The sequence below is a fragment of the Eupeodes corollae genome, chromosome 3, assembly GCF_945859685.1.
Source record: "Eupeodes corollae chromosome 3, idEupCoro1.1, whole genome shotgun sequence".
Taxonomy (NCBI): Eukaryota; Metazoa; Arthropoda; class Insecta; order Diptera; family Syrphidae; genus Eupeodes; species Eupeodes corollae.
In genome coordinates, this window is record NC_079149.1 from 118,565,688 (window position 1) to 118,585,441 (window position 19,754).

The window sequence follows — 19,754 nt, forward strand, 5'->3', positions numbered from 1 at the left end:
AAAAAGTAAAAAAGAGAATCAAAATAAAAGCGCCTCAGTTAGCTTTAGCAGGACTGGGCTGGGCATACGGTCACTATGGCATCACCATAAATTTTCCAACCAAATTCAGTAACTTACACTTTGACCTGTGTGAAATGTTTTCCAGGCTAGTGGTGGTGTTGTTGGTGGTGCTGCTGCAGTTTCTAAAGTCAGAACTCAAAAAAAGGTCGTTGCCATTGCCATCTTTTTGTTGTCCAGAATGCAGACGGCCAGGTTAGGCGATAGATACCAAAGCAATACCATAAATCAATATCGACAATATCGAGTTATAGGGTTTGAGTTCAGGAACCTACCGACTACGACGTCGAAAGTGCGCACATACCTTTATACACTGCCGTCAGGTTGGCAGGAAAAATATTCCCTTAATATTTACTAGGTTAACATTCACTTTATTTAGTTTATGCGGTGAACGAAAACGAAAGAGATAAAGGTCTCCGTGGAGAATGTTGCAGATGTAGATGTAGAAGGTCCTTTGCGAAAGCTGCCTTTTTCGCCATCGATCGTAACCAAAAAAGCCTCAAAAGACTATATGATATAGATGTTTTCAATAGAGGGTGAGGATGAAGAGCAGGTGTATCCTTTTACATTTCTATATGAAGGAGTGCGCTATGCATATATTCAGTTCAGAGCAGAAGAGAAAAACTTTATAACATTTTAAAGGGAATTCAAAGGAGATAAATGTTTCGAACATTCGAAGCATTTTCTTTTGAGCGAGGCTCCTACCATCATCTACCTTCCAATTCCAATACCAAAAACCCATCATCTATAGTCTAAAATATTACACAAGGATACTTGTTGGAATCATAATATAATGGATATGAGGGGATCAAAGCACGAGGCATGGCTTGTATGGGAGTTTGTGACTTGTACCAGTATCCTAGAGTGTGTACTTACCGTAACTTTGAGTCGAGCTATTGGTGGTGATTCCAGAGTTTCCAAAATTGCTGTTGCGCTATTGTAGTTACCAACTAAAAGGCAATATTGAGCAACTCCGCTCCACAGTTCGACGATTTTCTTACGTTCACGAATGCTGTTACACTGTTATACGTTACACGCCGCACCGGTGAGGTAACATCAATTTTACATTTCAGTTCAGTTGGATTCGGTTTGGTTGTAAGTTGCAAGTTGTGTGCAATTCAGTAGCAGAAGCAGCAACAGCGGTAGTAAAAAGTGCAAGCAGCATGTAATAGAGAGCATGAAAATAAAGTAGAAATATAAATATGTATTTTTTATAGATAAATATATGTACAACAGTATATTAATGGCTTAAAATGGTATTATGTACAATTACATCATATTTAATGGCCAGCAGAAAAGGTATTGTTCGATGTTGAAAAGAAAAACAAAATGAACAGAAAAAGGCCTCAGGGAAGCTGATTTACAACACTGAATTTTATATTTGAATAATACTGATGTCTGCCTTAAGCAGAACATAGGTACGTATTTATTTTTTCACAGATCTATACATAATTTTATGCATTTACATATCCATATCAGGTATTTATAATTTTTGTTTTTGGAAAATTTTCGTAGTAAATGATCCAGGATGAGTAAGAAATAGCACAGGAGCTTGCGAAAATAAAAAATATTTAAGGCCCGGGGAGGATTGGAAAAATTTAAGAAGATATTATGACGTTCATTTGGATTGTTTTGTAAGTTCTTAAGAACAAAAATTTAATGACGCAGTTATTCCCACGGTAAGAATAAAATTTAGTGAGGTATTTTATAATACCTACATTTTTAGATAAATTTTGTCATAATATAATGCTAAGTAGGTTTAAGGTTTAAGGTTTAAGGTATCGAGGGAGCAATATACAATATACAGACATTTATGGCATTTTAAGTTGATTTTTGTTACCATTTCCTGATTTTCTTATTACTTACAGTTTTGTACAATCTTCCTACATATCAAGCTCCTTCCGCTGATTTATCGTAATTGCCGAAAAATGTGTACAGTAAACGACAAGTTTTAAGTTTTTACTCATCCATGAAAACACTTATGCCTAAGGCAACGATTGATTTTATTAACAAAGCAATAGTGATATCACATAGGATTGGATTTTAATTAAAACTTTGTTTGAGATAAATTAGTGGAAAATGGTTTGTTTAATGTTTAAAAACTTTAAGCTAACCGAAAAAAGTCTTTTCCATGCAATGCCACTCTAAAAAAAAGTGTCATTAAGAGTTCTTCATTTGCTTCTAGAGGAAACCAAATTATTGATTTAATAAAAAACGTCACTTGATAGCAGTGTCAAATATTTGACGTCACTGAATAAGGATATGAGATAGTAGATATCAGTTGATAACAGTCGCTTGATTATATTTGAGTGTATTAGAGTTCTAGAATCACTACTAGAAATAACGTCTGAAATATTTAACGTCACTATTTGAATAACTTACAGTCCGAGAAAAATCAACAGTATATACATTTTGGCTCATTAAATTAATGTTGTTAACTCAAAAAAGAAAGGTACTGCTGCGTAAGACTTGGTTATAGAAAAAAACGATGGCTATTTGATGACGTTTTTCTATTGACGTTAATAATTTGGTGACCGAGAAAATAGACACTTCTGTATTAAAGTTGTAAGTATTACTTATAGTCCAAAAAAACAGTTGCCATTATATTATAGTCAATTACTTATAGTCACTGATCATATCATATCATTTGTATTTTATAACAAGATTACAGTTAGATATGGCCAAACTTTGATGAACCATAATAGGAGATGAAAGACATCACTTTAAATTAATATTTAAGATAGAAGATAATACAATTAAAAATGTATTATTTAATATAATAAATTATTCCTGAATAAGCCAAAACAATGATTTTAAATAGTAAATGTAAAAAAAAGCTTAGATCACTTAATCAGAATCTGAGATAACAAACGTCACTATTATTATTAGTAAATAATACAACTATCAAACAATCAGGAAAAGCAGATATTACTTGGTATTACTTTTATTTTTGAGGGCACTCACGTCAATTTGAGATATTAGACGTTTTTTTTTGTGGAGATAGATAACGACACCTACTAAGAAGCCAAACAAAATGTCATTTTTGAAGTAACAGATGTAATTAGATTAGACCGTGTTATATAAATAATGTCACTTTGTTGATAGTAGAAATCACTTAAGGGGGTATTCTGGTCTAGAGACATGAAGTTAAGGTAATTTTTGAAGTGATGTAGAAAAAAGCAAGCAACAAATTTACCATCAATTTTTTTTTATTATTCACATTAGAAGCATACAAAAAAAATAAAAAAGTCAAAAAAAAATCAAAATTCCGTTAGTTATCAGCTGATGGAGTGTTGCGTCTCAAAAATTTGGTGCGTGACCATACCCACGATTTTAACTCTCCTAGAAATCTGAAACCAAAAACTAAAAAGATTAGTAATTTACAATAATGTCGCAATGTCTGGAACTACGGAAAAGTAACAAACATTTTTTTTTACAAAATGGCGGCTGTCTAAAAAAAAAATATAAAAAATTTACCATTTTTTTGAACATTCTTCGATTTGTTAAAAATAGTAAAAATGAAAATTTGGGGATGGCCGTAGTTCCGGACGTAGACAAGTTCCTAAAGAAGACTCCCTTAAAATTTCAAGTACATCGGTTCGGCAGAACCTGAGAAATCTGGGTATCAGATTCAAAAAGACAATTCTGAGAAAAACGCGTTTAAAGTAACCCATTATGTCTTTTGTTCTATTAGTTACAGCCCAACCGATTTGGATGGCTGCTCAGCAAAATATTTATTTCTCCGAAAATAATTTGAATTTGGGAAAATCCTCTCGTAGACATATTCTTAAATAGTTAAACTTTGAAAATATTAAAAGAAAAAAAAAAATCGATTTTTTTTTAATTTCTAGACCAGAATACCCCCTTGAAGTAACCTTATTAAGTTTCACTTAAACAGTATTTTATAACTAAATATTAATTACTTATATGATGACGTTCTGAAGTCACTAAATATCAGTTTGTAGTAAGAAAGCTAGTAGTTTTTTCTTTAATGATGAAAAATGAGAGTAGGTTAGCAGACGCTAAATCATATCATGTTGTATACAAAGTCAATCATATAACAAACACGTCACTAAATTTTATGATTTAAGCTCTCAATTAGATACCAATTAATCACATAATGTCTGAGGTACGAGATGCCATTAAATTTCGGTCTAAAATAGTACAATTCACTAAATGTTGATACGAAATAACATATTTTACTAAATGACACTATATCAAACGTCACTTATTTGAATTTTTTGTAAACTGCTATATTAAGAAAAGACAAAATTTCCTTCGAAACGTTTGGTTGGATAAATTTATTTTTTCTAAGAAAGAAGTTATCTTGTTACATTAAGTCATACCACTTCTTTTCTAAAAAATTCCTTAATTTCGGTTTAAAGAAAATACTTTAAGGAAAAAAATCCCCTAGAATATCATTTAGGGTTTTTCTTGTTGAAATATTTATATCAAAATATTTTAATCAAATTACCAACTCAAGTAAATAAAAGCTATTATTTCAAACACTCAATAAATTCTTAAGACAAGGATAAAGTGATAATTTTCTTCCTAGAAAAAAATACTTACAAAATCTATTTTCAATTTAAATTTTAACCTATTATCGGTTTTTAATTCCTATCAATATTCCACAAAATAAACAAAATAATTTATTTTGTAGTACCTTAGGTAAACCCATTCTTCAAGTTGACCAGTTTACCTTCGTGCGTATATAGAACCTCAATTTTTGGTAGTCGATAGAAAGATACTCGTACCAGTTCTTAACTAAAATCTAAAAAGGAAATATCCTTGAATTGATTCTCTTCTCCCAAAATTGAAACTGCAAAATTACTTCAGAAAACAATTGTGGCAAGTGAGTTGCCATGAATTTTCGGTTTATCTTAGAATTGAAAAACCAAACAACGAGGAATATAAAAGCAATGCAGGTAAAATGTATAAAAGTAGATATATGTGTCTTATCTAAGTTGGAAATCCTTTTTTGGGAAAATATATGTATAATCTCGATTTCAATTATTGTTGTTTGTTTTAGCTAAATAAAATCAGTTCACTAGTTTAAATATGTACACACACATAGGTAGGTACTACTACTGATGCAAGTAGTTGATTATTTTATGCCTTTAAGGACATAGAAAGAGAGACGAATCTATGATTCAAGTGGATATTCACCACAAATTTTGTCGTTTTAATCAAGAAGATTTTCTAGAAAATAGTCTTCATAGTCCTGTATAAATATATGCGTTTATATATGGTTATCTTATATATAATGAATACTTATTGCTTCAAGAACCAACAAGGTAAATTCACAGAATCTTATAAAATAAACTTACCTAAGCTCATTTGGAAAACAACAAAATGGTACCTAATGTTAAATTTATAAAATTAACCGCCAACTAAACTCCTATATATGGCTTGGCTATCGGATTTTCACAATTTCAGAATAAAGGACCACTTCCTTATTACAACATGTTGTACATGTCTATGTAACACATATTTCTACCCAGGGCAACGAACAAATTGTTTGTTCGTTACTTACCTTAAACATATATATCTCTATGAAAATATAGATGGAGCTACATGTTTTCAGGTCCTGTGCTGATGTAACGTTACATGTGAATTAACATACCAACACAAATATAACAGACAAAACATTTACTTTGCACTGATTCAGTATTCAGGATAATATTATATTCTATAGAGACGATAAGAAACAAAAGGATTTGTTATGTGATGTGATGTGCTGTGTTGTGCTGTATAGGAATTTGTTTGTTGTTTTTCGCTTTTAAGCATCCCACCAGAATAAATTTAACTTACTTACCCGAAGAATTTCATTGCATACAAATAAACGTAGACGAGCTGACCACTCTAGATATGTTTCCAGATTGCAAGTTTTTTTTGGATCTTGCACACCTGGAGGGCCACCTGATGTTGATGGTTGGTCCCATTTTTTTGACTAGTTGACAAAATAAAGAAGAAGAAAAAAACAACAGAATACACAAAATGTAAATTAATTTCTTTATACACAGTTCAAAACCCTATGGGCTTTAGATTTACTGGATGTAGAATAAATACTAATGAAACTTTATTTTTTTTACATTGTTTTACAAAATTTTAAATTATTTTATATTTTTACATTAAAAATTAAATAAATAGATATATGAAGTAAAATATTATGCAGATTAAGAATTGCTTTTAATAGTTGAAAGTTATTTGGATTTATACTTTTACTATGTACTAGTTTTTGAGCCGAACTTTAAGAATGTGGAGTTCTTTACCCAACTGTGTTTTCATATTATTTTAATATTCAACACTTTAAAGCCTATGTGCTTTAAGAGTTTTTAATAAAATAGTATTTTTTAAAACATTTTTAAAAGATAGTTTCGAATATAGGTCGAAGCTTTTTGCAAAATATTAAAGTTGATCTGACAAAAATATGTAAATTCCAAAAACGTATGTGCTTTAGAAAAAAGTCAAAAGAAATTTTTTTTTTTTTGTTGAAATATAGGGTCTTCCAATGAGTATTCTGTTCGTGTAAAGACTTTATTTTGAGTGATTCATCCATAAACCTGGATGATGGATAATTTCGAGTCCAATTGATTTCGCACCACTCACAAATATATGTAAGATAAACTTAGAAATCGATCATCTACGACAAGAAAACCGAGAGTTATCCAATCAAATACAAATGTTTGAAAAACGCTGCTGTGCTTTAGAAGAAGAGCTCGAATTACAAAGTCGTGAAATTCGTGGAAAAAATTTAATATTTTCGATGCCCATTAGCACCAATAATCCACAAGAAAAAATTGATGACATAACCCAACTTTTGCTGGATAACGAAGCACCCCGAATGCCAAGAGCTGTTAAACTCAGTGAAAACAATAACACAATCAAACTTAAACTTAACACCGGTTCGAATGAAATTGCAATGAAAATGTTAAAAAATACACAAAAACTGAAAGGCACGGGTGTCTATATACAACATGATCGGAGTAAGCAATCACAACTTAAAAATCGCATTTTACTTGGCTATAGAAAAGCAATCAAAAAATGTAACCCAGCAGAAAAAATATTAATTAAAAACAATTCTCTTATAATTAATGATAAAAAATTTTATTTAAACAAAAACAATATCTTAAAATATCTAAACAAAAACGGAGAAGCAGAACTACAAAATATGTTCAACTCTATAAACTTAACAGCTGTCACATCTGTCAGAGAAAATATGCTGTCAAACAACAATCATCAAGAAATAAATGTAATAGAACAGCAAATATCAACAGGGATGGTACATGAACATCAACATCAAAATTGTAATAGATTTGATAGAAACTGAAATTTAGAAGCCGTCAGTCAAAATAATGTTAAAATTTGTCTTAAAATAATTTCATACAATATATCAGGGTTAAATAATAAACTTTTATTTGTAAACTTCTTTAATTACATTAAAAATTTTGAAATATTTTTATTATTTGAAACACATGTAACAAAAGAGAACTTTATTAAATTTGAAAAATATTTTAGTGGTTATAAGCTTATGTGGTTAGAAGCAACTAAATCGTCAGATAAAGGGCGAGCAAGTGGAGGCACTCTATATGGGATACGATCTTCGTTACTAAATACATTCATTTTTGACGAATGTGAAGGAACAACAATTGTAAAATGTGTGAAGGAGAAGAATATGTGTATCGTACCATGTTACATAAATTGCAATCACTGGAAAAATGATTTCGAAAAACTTTACAATACAATCCAAAGTCTAGATAGCAGCAGTATGAGTATACTCCTCATTGGAGACTGTAATGCAAGAACTGGAAAAAATCAAATAAAAATAGCAAAAAATATATCAAATCCTTCGATATCTACCAACGAAAGAAATTCAGCTGACAGTGTATGCAATAAAAACGGAGTGGAATTGCTCCAGTTGCTCCAAATTCATGGTTTAACAATTCTAAATGGATGTACAATAGGAGATAAAGATGGCCACCTCACCTTCATCGGCGCACAGGGTAAATCTGTGATTGACCTTTGCGCTGTAAATGATAAATGGATTGATCGTGTCAACAGATTTGAAGTTGAGTGTAAGACTTTCTCAGACCACATGCCCATAGTTGTGGAATTTTTAAACCAAGCACCTTCTACTGAAACAAATCTTAAACTTCTTCCTCGTCTTTGTTGGAAATATGAACAGAAAACTTCGTTTCAGCGAAATTTAGAAAATTTTTTACTAACTAATGCCTTGCGAACGGAATCCACGGAAGATCTTTCAAATCAACTTACTGAATGTATTCGAAATTCTTATCCAAGCAAAACTATAAACCCGAAGTTATCATTTAAACAGGAATGGTTTGACAAAGAGTGCTGGAAAGCTAGAATAAAGTCGTTCTCCATTTTACGCACAATCCGTTCATCAAACAACCAACACCTTAGGACTTGGTATATCGAAGCCAACACAAATTACAAAAACTTATGTCGTCAAAAGAAAACTGACTTTGAAAACCAACAAGCTCTTCTTTTAGGACAAACTCGAAACGCCAAGGAATTCTGGAAGATTGCGAGGGAAATCAACGGAATGAATTATAAAATCGGTACAGGTGTATCGGCTGAATTACTTGCAAACCACTTTAAACTTCTCCTCTCAAATAATTCTAATCTGACAATCTCATACGCAGAACCTTTATGCATTGACGAATCACTAGACTCCGACATCTCTATTGAAGAAATACAATCTGTGTTGATGAAAGCGAAAAATGGAAAGGCGCCAGGTGAGGATGGTATTCCTTATGAGTTTTTTAAAAATGCAACACCTCAATATTATGACAACTTATGGACCCTGTTCAACAAAATTTTATCAACGGCAAGCATCCCCTCTTCGTTCAGGAAATCTGTGATCTTCCCGATCCACAAAAAAGGACCTTTAGACGTTGTAGAAAATTATAGAGGAATCTCTTTCATGAATGTTATGTCAAAAATTTTCTGTGGTGTCTTAGTTGAAAGATTAGAGAGATGGGTTGAAAGGAAAAACATTCTGTCTGAACTACAAGCGGGATTTAGAAAGAATTACTCCACTATTGACCAAATATATGTTCTTACGTCTATTGTTAAAGCGTTCCAAACCAGGAACAAAAAAGTATACTCTTTCTTTGTTGATTTCAAAGCTGCCTTTGATCTTATTAACAGGGACGCTCTTTTTTACAAAATGTCGCAACTTGGTATATCGTCAAAATTCATTAAAGTGATTAGAGAAATGTACACGGATACTAATGCAGCAGTTTGGGATGGTACAACGTACTCGGAGTGGTTCGGAACTAATTCTGGTGTGAAACAAGGCTGTCTCCTCAGTGCATTATTGTTCTCACTCTTTTTAAACGACGTAGTAGATGATCTACCTGGTGGAGTCAGAATTGCTGGTACTTTAGTCAATGTGTTACTCTACGCAGACGACCTTGTCATACTAGCTGAATCACCTGAGCAGATGCAATTGATGATAAATCGCTTGTCAAACTACTGCAAGAGATGGGATCTATCTATAAATACAGAAAAATCGAAAATGATGGTCTTCGAGCGACATTCAAGAAATCATAATGACAGACAGTGGTATTACGATGGACAAGCTGTAGAAACCGTGAGAGAAATTAAATACCTAGGTGTGAGACTTAGTTCAACTTTTAGTTTCAAGAACCACCTAGCCGAGAAAAGCAATAGCTCACAAAGCTTAATCAACCTAACCTGGAAAAATGTTTTTTCAAACAAAAGAATCACTTTATCCTCAAAACATAAGATATTTAATTCAGTTGTCAAATCAACCCTTTGCTACGCTTCTCAAGTCTGGGGTGCAGATGAGTACGAGGAAATAGAATTATTCCAAAGAAATTTTCTGAAGAAACTATTTAACCTGCCACAAAATACACCAAATTATTGTATTTACTTGGAAACTGGCCTTCCAAAACTCCTAACCAACACTCTGAAATCTCAAGCTGACTTCATAATTAAGCTATGTAGTCATTATGAAGAATATCGACTTTCGAAGAAACTGTTTTTGTATGAGTTAAGGAACAAAGACTGGTGGTATAAAAAATGGCAGACTATTGGTAACGCTTGTGGTGAAAACTTAATAATTGACACTAACAACTTAAGCAATTTGAAAGAAAATCTCTACAACATTATTCAGAAGAATGAAGACGCATCTCGTGATATGTTCATCCTTAAGGCGCGAGAGTCTGATAACAGAGTCTTATACAGCCAATTGGATTACAATCTAAAACAAAGGAACTACTTCCATGATTCGTTAAGGTATGATGAGATATCTATAATCTTCAAAGCAAGGTGCGAGGTCCTTCACCTCAATGGGAACCCCTATAATGGAAGCTTTAACCAATTCTGTTCGCTGTGCAACCTTAAAGCAAAAGAAGACTGCTTTCATATTATTAGTATATGCCCTATATTCAGACCACAAAGAATTATGCATTTTGGTAAACCCACTTTAACATTACAAGAATCTGTACAACTTTTAAACGAATGTGAATGGAAAACTCTTAGCAATTTCTTGAAAACAGTTTACAAATACAGAAAATTGTTAATATCTGAATACATTTAAATACCTGCCATTTTGAATTTATTGAAAATTTATTTTATTTATAGTCATTAATTAAATTTAAAATATAAATTTGCCAATCAGGCTGACGGCTAAGCCATAGCTTTAAGATTCAAATTTTGTAACAAACTATTGTATTTAACTGTTAATAAATGAATAACTTACTTACTTACTTTACTTACTTACAATAATGTGTCTATTCACAGAACATAACTTGGCTGATTTTGAGTAGTGATTTTGGCCTGCCCTAATCAAATTCAACTAACAAACTTGGAAACTAAAAATTCGAAATTTTGACAAAAAAACACTTTACGTGGTCTAAGATCATGAGATTTGACCCCCTTTATAATGATCTTCTTCTGAGTTCTTCTAAAGTTTCAGGTCTATGCCGTTCAATAGCTTTAGAAAATTTACCAGAAGAAGTTATTCAACAATTATTAGTCTCCATATAAAATCAGGACATTTTTTTCTGACAAAAATTCTTACTTTTAGGCTATATTTTATTCGAGAATGGAATAAGAAACCAAAAATTTACTAGAAAACAATTCCTGGCGTTTTTCCAACGAAAATTCTTGCGTTATTTCTTTTAGAACAATTTCTGGAAGAAGCTACAAATGGGGAACTAGGGCCTAGTGACTTACGACTCTCAACCATTCCTGTGTGCGAGTAAGGTTGTCAGGGAGGGACAGGACCTACAGTTTTAAGCCGAATCCGAATGTCTAATTTGAGAAAGCAGTTTTCATGAAAACAATTACTCTTGGAGGATTTGTCAATTCCTTGCAAGAAGCAGTACCCGTGAAAAAAGCTTTAGATGGCACAGCAGGGATTGAACCCAAAAAACTATATCATGACAGTCCAATGCACTAACCATAATGCCAAGGGTACCAAGCCTTTGACTAATACAAAAAATGTCGATGATATTTCAAATAAAAAACACTTCATGGAAGACCATACAAATTTTTCAAATTTTAGGATGAATGTTTTGAAACACTAAAACACAAGTTTTGGCTGTGTTCCGAATGAATTTATCAAAATTAAGGTCAAATGTTTTACTACCTACATAATGTACATAAATTAGTAACTGAGCCCATATTTTTAGCAATTTTCTTTACCTAAATACAAATCTCTATATTTACATCACACACACTCAAATAAAGGAACAAACAAAAGTCATTCCATGTGAATAACACATCAACACTCTTTTATGACTTTATTTATATTAATCGAATCACATAACCATCTTCCCATATAAATCTAACTGGGACAAATTTAGCAAGAAATAAGATATACGATATACAGAAACACCTATTACACATATTACACATACCGCACCACATAACATATTATATGCTTCCTGTATATTTATTTGTAGACATGACTCATTGAGGTTATAAATGCTGTTGTAACACAATAACTCAATTCCACTCTACGGATGTATTTATATGCTCCACCTTGTTTGAAGTAATGAATCTGAATCCAGCCGAACCCAAGCGAACCGATCCAAAAAAGGCCTCTTCTTTTGTATTCCCTGAGGGCAATTGATATTCTCATGTTTATTCATTCATTCTATTCTTTCATTTTCTACAACGAACGCCCCGACTGAACCCTCTCTGCACCCACACCCGCACCAACATCCCATCACATCACTTCACACAGAAACACACACGGCAAACAAATAACAATAAACTAAGAAATTAGATAAACACATACGCAGCCTAAAGGATCCCCAAAACGCACACACACACACACCACACCCAGCAACACAGCTTTTTTTTTGTTTTTTGAAGGACCTCCAGCTCTACCTCTATACACTTTGTATTGTTAACGAGCTCTTCAATTCCATTTCGTTGCTATTGTTAGACAAACAAAAACCAAACCAAACCAGGCCAAAGAAATTTCAAGGATAAAAGCTTGAACAGGAACACAACAAAAACAAAAATTAAATTCCATTAAAAATTCTATTTGAGATTGAAAGCGATGACGAGAACGAGGACTTTGTCAAAGCGTGTGCCACGCGTTTCTAAACCCTCACAATCTGAGTCTCCCTCCAACCTTCTTTCTAAACCATACCAACAACAACTAAAAAACTACCTATACATAGTTGTGAGGGAGTTTGTAGAGATTTTATAGCATGCTAGAGTTTTAATACATTTTTAACAAATTCAGTTTGGAATTTTCCTAATATAAGGCACGGTGCGGTACGGCGGCGGCGGCGGCGTTAGTCAAAGTATCAAATGGTATTTTGGGTCCTTAATCAGGATCTCACATATTCACAAAGTAAAAGCAAATCCAAACGAATAAGTTGAAGTAGGTATTTGGGTTGGCTGTACCAGTCACACCAACACCAGAATAATAAAACGCAAAAAGCCTTGTGTGAGTGGATTTTATATGGTTTACACTTTAAATGTTGTCATATACTCATAGATAGAGCCAATGTCAACGCAGAGATTTTAATATTGAAAAAGGTTGCTAAATCGTTAATAAAATCAGGGCCAGGGGCCTTTTACGTGTAAATTAAATCAAAACGCACTGGGGTAATTCAACCGGGTCAAAATGTATGTAATTTTTTTATATGCAAGAAAATTGAGAAGAGAAGAATATATATATAAATTATAAATATACACAAATAAAAATGTATGGGAAATTGACTATTTTTTTTAAGTTCGAACAAGTCGGGCTTAAAGTTACTGACATAATCTAAAGGCTTACATAATTTGAAAGGCAGTTTTCAATTTTTCCAAAACTGGAGTGGGATTTAACATGACAATGGATAGGATATAAAATGTTCTTCATTTCGGTGATTTTGTAGCTTATATTTTTGGCAACACTAGTTTAAACAGCTGACTCACGTTTCGTGTTTTGTTTCACTGTCAAACATCTTCAGTTTGGTCTATAATTTAACCATGAATCGTCTTACAAATGAACAACACTTGAAAATTATTTAATTTTATTATCAAATTGCTTGCTCTGTTACGAAAGTTCATCGCGATCTTCTTCCATATTATGGTCAGTTTAATCGATCTACTGAAGCGGCTATTCGGGCTATTATCACTTAATTTCGCCTATCAAATTACAGCTGGTGCAAGAATTGAACCCGAATGAACAACTGCAAAGTAAACATTTATGGTGAATGAGTTCATGGAAATTTGGCCTAAGATCCACATTTTCTACCGAAAAATTGTGTTCAGCGACGAAGCTTATTTTTGTCTCAATAGGTACGTAAATAAGCAGAATTGTCGATTTTGGAGTAAATATTAGCCAGAAGCATTGCAAGAGCTACCAATGCATCAAGGAAAAGTCACAGTTTGGTGCGGTTTATGGGCTGGTGGCATCATTGGACCGTACTTCTTCAAGCGAATCGTAACGTAACTGTGAATGGTAAGCGCTACCGTGAGATCCAACTTTTGTTTTCCCAAAATGCAAGAGCTTGACTTGCATGACATTTGGTTTGAACATGACGGTGCCACATGTCAAATAGCACGCGCAACAATGGATTTATTGAGAGCCGAGTTCTGTGAACATTTTATTTCACGTTCGGGACCGGTCGAATGGCCGTCTATATCGTGCGATTTAACGCCTTCGGACTTTTTTCTTCAATTGACGCATTAAAAACCAACATTGAAGACTTTATTCGTGAGATACCGGCCGAAATGTTGGAAAGAGTATGTCAAAACTGGACTAAGCGGATGCACCATTTGAGGCGCAGTCAAGGTCAACATTTGGATGAAATAATTTCATAAAAATATAAATTGAACCACAATTAAAGTTATTAGTTAAGTAAGTGAAAAACGTGATTGAATAATATTTCTTAATATTTTCAGTTTTAATTTTGTTTTTGGAGACTTTGCATATTTTTCTCAACTGCAAATGCAGATCCTCACAACCTCCAGCTCATTCTCAAGAGTTGTTTTCATAAAACCGAGAAATGGATTTTCTATAGCATACAATTTTTCAAAAATTGCCATTTTAAAATTATTTATTCAAGTAAAAGTTTGAACATAGAGTAACTCCATATATTTTTTAACCATAAATCAATGGATTTTGATTATCTTTTTAAAATTGTTTGCTAAGCACACAAAAATGAAACAAACAAATTTAAAGCAAACATAATTTTAAAAATCGTTGCGTTGAACATTTTCATTTAAGTTCGCTGACAATTGATTGATACTTTTTTCTGACAAAAAAAAATGCTTTACAAAAATTAAACAGATTTCAATTATTTATCTTTTTAAAAACAGGGTATTCCAAAACAAATAGAAATGGAATAAAATTGTCTACATTTAATGTGTTTATGGATACTTTTAAAGAAAATTTACAAGGATACTGATATTTACACAGAAAATCAGACAAAGTTTTGAATATCATTTATCGCCCAACACAAGCAAAAGCCAAAAAATTGAACATGATATTTCGTAAAATTTTGTATAGTGATGATTTATGCTTTTAAAAATTTGTTTCATAATTAAAACTATGTATATTGAATTTTCAAAATTAATGTTATTTTGAAGATATTGAAAATTTTATATGAGGTCATGTATTAAAGTCGAGGTTCTACATCACCGACTACGCAGACAAAATATAAAAAATTGTTATATACAATTGTGGCTATGGATTGCATACGAGTACAAAAAAAATTTGTAGAAGTCCTTTATAGACAACCTTGCTATAAACTTTTTATTAAACACTAAATTAAAATCCTTTGTTTAAAATCTTGCATCCATTTTGGGACACCCTTTACAATAGAAGTTACCTACATTAAGAGTTGCTTTAAAGTGTAAAAAAAATATTCCCTCACTAAAATGGCCTTGTAATGCATCACAGTTAAAGAATGTCCTTGATAGGAATATATACCTAAATGTAACTTACAAAGGAAAACAAATTTTAATAGGCACTATATACTCTTGGCAAAAAACCTAATGTATGTTGTATTGTTACCACATTCTTTGCTAAAATAGTACCTAACTACTTTGATAGCACAAAAATATGACCAAGTCGATTTTATATCCATCCATATCCACCTTTAGTTCTTTTGAAGGCTCACAAGCCCTTGTGATAGTTTTATTTTCAAGGATATTTAGATTTTAAGGATATTATTGTTGTTTTTTTTTTTGTTTTATGTGTTTTATTGAAGTATTGGGACACTTCCTGTCGCAGCTTTTATTTTATGATACAAAAGCCATAAACTTCCATTGTTTGGGTATTGCCAATAAAAACACAGAAACAATAATCCACAGTCGCGACTAATTGTATTACATATGTAGCTTTACATTTTCGTATGTACAATAATATCGATTTAATCCTGATGGAAATATGTACTCATAAAAATGATTTTCATTTCTTATTTGAAATCATGTTACAATGTAGCACACGCATTAATGTCAAAATAAAAAATATAGATCAATTGCATGTGATGTTGTCGGGGGAGAGTGTCAACGTGCCGCCAATTTATTATTATTTGTTTGTTTTATTTTATGTCAGATTTGGCTACATATAAATATACATATACATATAAAAAGGACGCGCACTAAAAATCAGGGTCGTTTGGGTCCTTAAAGCATCCCCACTCCTTTGGTCTATAGCCTTAGGCATGTCGAAGAATGTCAATTTCATTCATTGTTCCTTTTTTCGGTACGAGTAGTAAATTTATGGAGGATATTGGGTGGTGTTGTAGGTACGTAGGTCCTTGCACGTTATATTTATAGGGAGAGCTGTGATTTCCTGTATATGTTTCCGTTTGTTCGTTTGCGTTTTTGAAAATACTCGTATATTTTTAGTAATGCGTTGCACGTAAGACGAAGGTAGACATATTTGATTTTTATTTAATTTAAAAATGAATAAAATAGCAAAAATCACGCAAAGGGTATATTAAAATTAACAACTTAATGAATTTGTAAATATTATTGTCATGCAGACATGTAAATTAAGTTGTTATGTAGTTAATTATGTTATAACAGGCAACAAGATTTAATGGAAAAGGAAGAAATATTTTGTTTGTTATTTGTGGGAAAAATATGGAAATGAGACTTGTAGGTTTAATTTTTCTTTTATGTTAACTTCTTGTAATTGATCATTGGCGCGAAATTATATTCTTAATTCCAGATTAAGATAAAATAATATAACGAAACACGAATAAATCTCTTTAGGAATAAATAATTCGAGGCTTTAATGTGGATGGTCATTGTTGTAGCTACAGAGCCTTACTTAGTTGGTTATTAATTACACTTTCTTGCGGTATTAAATAATACCATATATTTAAATTTAAAATATATACCTGCATCAATACTAGAAATCCTTCAGAGGACTAGACAATTTCTTGGAAGCAATTTTAACTCCGTATAAAGGGTAATCAAATGTTTTTCAAATTATATTTGTGAACTTGATTTTAAATTTTATATATCATCGATTTAGACCGAAATTTTAGGCACTACAGACAAAAGTGTGTTTTTTCACCCAAAATAGAAAATCTATATATATTTTAAGGCTCTAAATGAAAAGTTAAGACAATAGAAAATAATTTGGCTCAGTAAAAAGTTTCTAGTTTTTAATTATTTTTGCATATATTGCGCTTACTAAAGGGGATATGAATACTCCTATAATGATATGACACAGTGGGAGGAACCAGAAAAGGAGGAAAGGATTAGAAAGGAGAAGTCGATTGGTTTTGCATGTCGAAGCATTAAATTCTACAAGATTTTATATTCCCCATTGCTCAGAATAACTAACCTTGATAGTCCACAACCGAAGAACAAGGATGACTCAATCTAAAGAAATATGAACAGCTGAGGGTACTGTCATCAGTTAAACAATTTAGTGTGTTGAAAGTTTCAGATAAAAGATCATTTATAAAAATAAGGAAGATCGTCGGAGGTAAAACGGAGCCCTGGGGCACACCAGCATTTATTTACAGATGCCAGATTTGAACCCGTCCAATACAACTTGAATTGAGCATCCGAAAGAAAATATCTTACTCAACAAAGAAGAGACTCATCAATACCAAAATATCTTTGAAATATCAAGTACAATAATCTCACTTTCTCTAAAAAATGTAAGGATTTGTTTCACTGGGCAGATAAACCATAAGATCATCAGAGGATCTATTTCCACGGAAACCGTACTGCCGGTCTTCAAGATATTTCTTAAGCTGAAAATTAATCAAAAACTTCATAATATAAAAATATAATAATAATAAATAAAATAAAATCTACTTTTTGTGTAAATAACATCATAAAATCCATGTAACTTCAACTCTAAAAGCAAATACGTGTATTCAAGTTTCAAACATATAATCAATTTAAAGAAAGTTTGATTTATGTAATATAAAATATATAAATATAGTTTATGTCAAACTTACTTGTTTATCCAAAAGTACATTATTGCTACATTGTAGAAATTCTTCTGGTCCAACATGTTTCGCCAATTTTCTTTCAATTCGACATAAAATTTGTGCGTAATGTGATGGAGTTGGGCAGTCTATTAAATCTATCTAAAAAGAAAATCATTATTTTATAAAGAAAATGTACAATTACATTCATCCGAACCTCTCAAAAAGAATAATAGCAAAAACCAAGAAACATAAAACCAAATAACAATTAATCATTTTTATAATACTAACCTTGTCAGTATTACTTTGACAAGCACGTAAATCTCCTTCGTGTTTTTCTAATTCAGTCAGGCGTTTTAACAAGGCACTCAATATTTCCGAAACTAACTCCTCTAATCCAGTATTAGAACATCTGATGTATTTATTATGGTTTTATTGTTGTTTTGTGTTTTTGAAGAGCAAAGGATCAGGATCAAAGATGAAGAAATAAAAAGAAACGTTTTATAACAATGGAGTGACTTGGCAAACGCACTTCACGCATATACACATAAAATAATAACTTACCTCGAAACGATATGTTTAACATGACTCATGATCCTTTCATCGCGGAAATCGTATGGGAAGCGATGTGTCCATTCGGCTAGTAATGCGGCTAATGTGGCTAAGGACCCACTATCAGGTACAGAGGACAACAGTTTACCCAATAACTCATGCGGACGCAGGAACAAACGTGACGATAATATAAATGAGAAAACGAAATCCTGCCAGGAGAATGAAAAGAACACAAATAGAAAAAAAAGGCCATAAAGTTTAAAAAGTCTAAGCCAAGCACGTATAGGTGGTATATTCATATGCTGTTATGGAATCCGGTACAAAAAAGGCACCTCTCTACTTTTACCTCTACAAATTTTTTGGATTATAAATTCGATTAGTTAACCTGCAAGACACAATCAGTTTAGAACAGTTTTATTGGAAACGATGTGAGATTTGTCCTTTTAATTATTTTATCACTTAATAAGGGATAATTGCCAAAAACGTTCCAGCAGATTAAGCACCCATGGCCTGAGATAAACGGACCGAATGGCGAATAGGACCGATTGCCGAAACACGATTAAGCTTATGACCAGATGGGAAAGATTATAAGCACTATGTGCTCATTAAAACCATTTTCCTGTACAAATGACTGTGCTTTAGGTTTGGTGGTGTTATAGAAACAAGGACTAATATTAGGATGAGAGGGACACGCTTTGAGGACTTTGGGGCTACCAGCAGCACATCCGGTGTGGCGGCGGCAGTGGTGGCTGGCATTTTTGCACCCTCTTTGGTCTTCGGACGTTTCTCTGAAGATTCATTATCATTAAAGAGAAAACGGATTTTTGTGTATACATTTTACCTCCAGGAGGGGACAGCGAACACCAGGAAAGGACACCAGAGCAGAAAAGTACTGAACCTAAAACCAAGAAGAGGGAAAATTTTTCCGATGAATTCGGTCAACGTTGTGTCTGGTAGTCTGATTGTTAATGATGCTACAATCGGATGGTTCCTAATTTTCTTTCTTCTCGAAATGCTGTTCAGGTTTTTCCCCCTTAAGGTTGGATTTTATTATATTTTCTTGAATTTCGTATGTACTTAATGTAACTAGCTGATGTTGCTTTTTTTTTCTTACGAAGATCCTGTTAATATTACACGACCTAGCAGCATTTAAGAGTAAGGTTGAAATGTCCTTATTTTTATTTTATTAATAAATCTGATTTTTGTCTTCGCTGACTTTCTCATTTCATCATCCTT

At 32.4% G+C, this 19,754-nt stretch overlaps 1 protein-coding gene across 1 annotated transcript in view; it reads right to left on the bottom strand.

The window, feature by feature from the left end:
• LOC129949429 (uncharacterized) overlaps positions 1 to 19,754 on the bottom strand; it is a 297,671-nt gene that overhangs the window by 110,344 nt on the left and 167,573 nt on the right. The window contains exons 5-9 of the mRNA XM_056060884.1: positions 18,531 to 18,727; positions 18,258 to 18,378; positions 17,997 to 18,128; positions 5,873 to 6,007; positions 934 to 1,077 (exon numbers count right to left, since the gene is read on the bottom strand). Of these exons, the coding sequence (XP_055916859.1) occupies positions 934 to 1,077; positions 5,873 to 6,007; positions 17,997 to 18,128; positions 18,258 to 18,378; positions 18,531 to 18,727 (729 nt within the window). The remainder of the gene's footprint in view (positions 1 to 933; positions 1,078 to 5,872; positions 6,008 to 17,996; positions 18,129 to 18,257; positions 18,379 to 18,530; positions 18,728 to 19,754) is intronic.